Here is a 5,182-nt window from a genome sequence, read left to right on the forward strand (position 1 = left end):
TATTAAATTCCAAAATATCAATTTTCAACAAAAGAGAGGAATAAAAAAAATACGACTTTAAAAAATACTTGAATCTTTAAGCAAACAGCTGAATTTTGAACTGCAAAAAGATCAATTTTCAAAGAAAAATGGAATATTTAAATTTTCAGTTAAAAAAAAAAAACTTTTCAACAAAAAAGGAGAAATTTTTGGTAAGTTCAATTCAGCACAAAAAAAACGAATTTTTCACAGATTAGTTGAATACTCAACAAAATAGATGGATTTTCAACAAAGATTAATATTCTATCCAAAAAGACAAATTTTCAAAAAGAGCAAAGACTTTTAAACATAGAAATATGAATTTTCTACCAAAAAGATTAATTTTCAAATAAATAATAAAAATTCTTAACAAAATACATAATTTTTTAACAAAATTGTTCAAATTTCATAATCAATTTTTGAATTTTGAAGCCAACGAGACTAATTTTGAATAAAATAGTTTAATTATTAATTCGAAAATATCGCGACGCCTCCATTCTTCGTTGAGTGCTGGGGAGAAAAAAAACCGGGCAAATACATGGGATTCGATCAATTTTTGCACTATTTTGCTAATAACTTTGTAAAAACTAATTTTTTTAAATGAGTGTCTTTGGAAAATAATTTTTATTTGTTAACAACTATTCAATGAAATAATAAAACGATAACAATTATTATTCATTACCAAGATATTACAAAAAACAGATTTTATCTCATGCATTTCGTCCATTATTTTCCTTTTAGCACTCAACGAAGTGAAGTTAGCTGATGGTTGAAGTGAAAATACCCAATTCCTTATGCTTATCCACAGGGCAGAGTCTCATCCACGACGCTGTCAGCAAATACTCATATTGAATGGAGGCGTCGATATTTCTTAGCAAAATAATTAGTTTTTTACCAAATAGTTATAAATTTTCAACTAAAATGAAGAATCTTAAAAATATATACATTTTTTAAACACAATAATTCAATAGCTAACGATATAATTGATTTTTCAACCAAGAATATGATTTTTTAACCATGATTAATTTTCTCCTATAAAAGATAAATTTTCGACAAAAAATGGAAGTCGAATTGTTTGTTAAAGATTCATTTTTAACCAAAAATGAAACGAATTTTCAACAAAATGGCTACATTCTCAATCAGAGAGATGAATTTTTAACCAAAAAAATTGAATTTTAACGAAATGGAAGAATTTTTAACTAAGCCAGATGCATTCCGAAGTAAAGATAAAAGTAATTTTTGACCAAAAATAGTTCAATTTTCTCACAAGGTTATATAAATTCGGTTCTCATTAAAGCGAAAAATGAAGAAATCTCTTGAAAACAGAGGAAAATGGAAAAATTACTTTAAAAAAGGGGGAAAAAATGTGAAGTCTGCTGAAAACGCCTATTTAACGAATGATGCAATGCAATAAAAATAGTTACCATTTCATTAGAAACATCAATTCTCCACTAGAGTCCGTAGCGCCGATAATTTTTTCAGGCTGGAGTTTCCTCTTAAAACCATGAGGTTTGGTTTTGTCCTCGTTGACTTTACTTTTCTTGTTCATTTCGAATACTTTTGGAAATTTGTCACGAGTTTAATCAACAATCGAAGATGTTTTCATTAGCTTCCAAGATCCTCTCGCAATAAAACTGGTTTTATTTCAGGAAAAAACGTTGCGACTTCGGAATCGAGTTCCTTTTCCGCATATCTATAACACAAGATTAACGAAAAATCAACAACTCGTTGAGAAGTTTGGCAACAATTAAGAAAAATAATGCGACATTTAGAGGTTAGAATTTGTATTCTACAATTTGAGTTTTCTCTTTATCCTGCAAAAGTAGAGTATGATATTTTTATTGCCAAAAAATTTGTGAAGTTTTTATTACTTACTTGGTTTAACACTTAGTTTGTAAATACTCGATTGCATTTACTTTTATTGTTTGACAAAGAAAAGCGTCATATATCAATCCGAAATGGTGATACTGATTTCTGATTTGTCGTCTGCTCGAAAATGTCCGAATGTCCACTAGAGGTCGCATTTCTGATGCCTTACTTCCGGAAATGGGGGAGTCAAATTATTTTTGAATTTTGCTTTTAAGAAGCTTTATATCAGTGATTTTAATCCCCCTTTCTAAATTATCGCTGTAAAAAATAATCCGAGACATTTTTGACTAATCTTCGATTAGTTTTATTCCATCTGAAAGTCGCTGTTTAAAGCAGCGCATGCGCGGCTATGGCGTCTTCTTATTTCCGAAAAGAGGGTTCACACGAGTGACAGAAAGGAGTCGATCGATTGACGTGTACGACGAACGACGTAGGTGCTTCTACTCTACAGGAGACGCAGGGTACACTCTTTCTCTTGTTTTCCGATTAGTCTATCGAAGTTGATTTTCTCAAAAATTTGCCTGAAATTGTAACAAGACGTCAAATCAAAGAAGATCTGGAAAAATGGTGAAGATGGACCACGATGTAAGTATCTATAATAGATTTTTGTTCCGAAAAAAAATGCTGCCCACATTCTAGAAAATGTCGGCTAATTCGGGCTTTTGCGCGTCTTTTTCCAAGTAGGGTTAAATTTTACTCGTATGGAGTTTAGATTCTCCTTGAAATGCAGTTTTTATTATTTTATCAGCGTCAAATTAAAGCCTTTTTGGAAAGTAAGCCTCAAAGTATCGGAATGCTCAGCTTTAAATGTAATGCTTGTTCGTATAATTTCTACATATCTGGGACTTTACTTTATAATTGTTCTTTTTTTTTCTGTTTAGCTAATTGAAAATAATGTTTTGGGGAGAATTTGAGCCTTTATTTAATTTAATCTCTTGCGAGATTCGTTTTTGCGTTTTGAAAGTTCCGATTGATCAATGGCGTACCCACGCTTCGCCATTTTCGACTCTTCTCGATTTAGCCGGCGTGAATAAAGTAGATACATGATTTATCTGTATTTTACTGGGGATGTTAAATTTATGATTTGTTAATAAAATGAGTAAGCTAAAGGATTTTTATTAAATATTCGAGAATGGCTTGATTCCTATTGATTTTACTTTTGTGAGTTACAATTTTTTCTCCTTCGTAGTTTACAAGCTACCCGAATTCTCTACAAAAGACGCCGGGAATGAGGGCATTCTGTCCCGTACTTTAGAAAAGCGTGCTGATTGCAATGTTTCCTTCAAATTTGATTCAAATCTATTGAAATATACATATTTTGTAAAGTTGGTTTTAAAAAAATTCGAAATTATCTTCAGAGAATATGATCTCAATTTCTCATAAAAATTATAGAAAACAAACCGAATGCCGGAAGTTTATTTGTCATTCACATGTTTTGCAGTACACTCAGTCAATTTTGGAGCCAAGAAGGCAATTTTTCAGCAAAATAGTTGACTACTCAACAGTCCAAAGTGTACATTTTTAAACAAACATGGAGTAGTTATGTTTTCAGTTTGGAAAAACTGGTTACATTTTCATTTAGAATGATAAATCTACGAAAAAGTTGAATTTTCAACGTTTTGGTTTTTATTTTTTTCTAGTTGAAAATTCATATCTTTTGTCCACCATGCAAATTTTGGATATAAATTAAACTATTAGTTTGGAAACAACCGTTTCTTTTGTGTCGAAAATTCAACAGTTGTTTAAAATCTGCATACGTTGTTGAAAATTCATCTCTTTTGTATGAAGACGTAAATATGTTTATGCAAAATTGTTTTTTTTTTTTCAGAATTTTTTTTAATTTACAATTTAACTGTTTCTTTTTAATTGAAAATGCATTTATTTTGTTGAAAATTCAACTATTTATGTACAAATTAAACTATTATCTCTAGAACTCCCTGTTCTTTAAATATTCTCATACCTTTGGTTTAAATTTAACTTTTAGGTAGAAAAGTATGTTTTTGTTGTTGTTTGTTAATCAACCATTATTTTTTGTTAATTATGTGACCTTTTTGTAAATAATTAGTCCTTTTGGCTTCAAAAATTGAACGGTTTTCTTGAAAATCAATTTATTTTGTTATCAATTTTTTGTTTTATTTTTAAAGTTAATTTTTCTTATTTACAGTTTGACTTAATTTTTTAGTGGAAAATCCATGTTTTTTTGATGCTACTATTTGGGCATTAATTAAACTATTAGTTTGAGGAGTTACTTTTTTTTTAATATTCACGCTGTTGGTTTGAACTTACATTTTTTTATTATAAAAGATGCAGTTTTTATCTGAGTTATCTAGTCTGTTTGAGGTTTCAGCATTTGCGTAAAAAATTAATAACTTTTGTTATAAATTTGTTTTGTTTTTAGAATTAATTTGTCTAATTTACAATTTTACTTAATTTTTTGGTTGAAAATGTGTGTATATATATTTAATGTTACTATTTGGGTATAAATTAAGCTATTGGAGCGAAGACGTCCTTTTTTAAAGCATTCGTATTTTTGGTTTAAACCTAAGTTTTGTTAAAACATTATCTTTTTTGGTCGATCATTCGAACCTTTTGTAGGTAATTCGTCCTTTTGACTTGAAAATTCAGCAACTTTGTTGAAAATTGATATATTTTTTTAGAAAATTCGCCTTTTGGTCGAAAGATCATCTTTTCGGTTAATAATTCATCCTTTTTTGTAATTAAAAATGCATTTGTTTGATTCTGAGTGTTAATCCGGTTTGGTTGAGGATTCAACAATTTTTAGTCTAATTGTTTTGTTAAAAACCAACTTTTGTAAAAACATTCATGCTTTTGGCTTAAATTGATCTGTTCGATAAAAAAAAAATTATACAAATTTCACTTTTTGGTAGAAATTATATTTTTTGTAGAAAACATTTTTGTAAAATGATTTGATGAAACAAATCAATCCTTTCTTCGACGGTTGATTATTGATTTCAAATCGTAGATTTCAAATTATTTATGTCTTACGGTCCAATCGTAAATCGAAAAAATAAATATGAGTCAAAAAACATGTTCTTCGAAACTCAGATATTTATTTAATAGAAAAAACTCCTTTCAAAACCTCCCGACGTTTCAGTACACATGCGTACCTTTTTCAAAGGATCTTAAACCTGAGTTGATAGTTTAAATAGTCAAACAGATCAATTTTCAGTCGAAAAAAAAGGAACATTTCAGTCAATAGTTTTAAGAAAATTAATTAAAATTTAGTCATTTTTTGAAGTCTCAAAAAATTTTTTCGAGACTTCAATCGATTACA

The 5,182-nt window shown here is 28.9% G+C and overlaps 2 protein-coding genes across 3 annotated transcripts in view; one reads left to right on the forward strand and one right to left on the reverse strand.

Moving 5' to 3' along the window:
• The window catches only part of LOC117171587 (chromobox protein homolog 1-like), a 7,406-nt gene extending 5,381 nt beyond the window's left edge, over positions 1 to 2,025 (reverse strand). The window contains exons 1-2 of the mRNA XM_033359033.1: positions 1,894 to 2,025; positions 1,443 to 1,711 (exon numbers count right to left, since the gene is read on the reverse strand). Of these exons, the coding sequence (XP_033214924.1) occupies positions 1,443 to 1,567 (125 nt within the window). The 5' untranslated portion in view covers positions 1,568 to 1,711; positions 1,894 to 2,025. The remainder of the gene's footprint in view (positions 1 to 1,442; positions 1,712 to 1,893) is intronic.
• A 255-nt stretch (positions 2,026 to 2,280) lies between these two features.
• LOC117172162 (heterogeneous nuclear ribonucleoprotein A1, A2/B1 homolog) overlaps positions 2,281 to 5,182 on the forward strand; it is a 12,176-nt gene continuing 9,274 nt past the window's right edge. For both annotated transcript variants that reach the window (XM_033359973.1, XM_033359974.1), the window contains exon 1: positions 2,281 to 2,472. In XM_033359973.1, the coding sequence (XP_033215864.1) occupies positions 2,452 to 2,472 (21 nt within the window). In that variant the 5' untranslated portion in view covers positions 2,281 to 2,451. The remainder of the gene's footprint in view (positions 2,473 to 5,182) is intronic.

This window comes from Belonocnema kinseyi, chromosome 4 (genome assembly GCF_010883055.1).
Source record: "Belonocnema kinseyi isolate 2016_QV_RU_SX_M_011 chromosome 4, B_treatae_v1, whole genome shotgun sequence".
NCBI lineage: Eukaryota > Metazoa > Arthropoda > Insecta > Hymenoptera > Cynipidae > Belonocnema > Belonocnema kinseyi.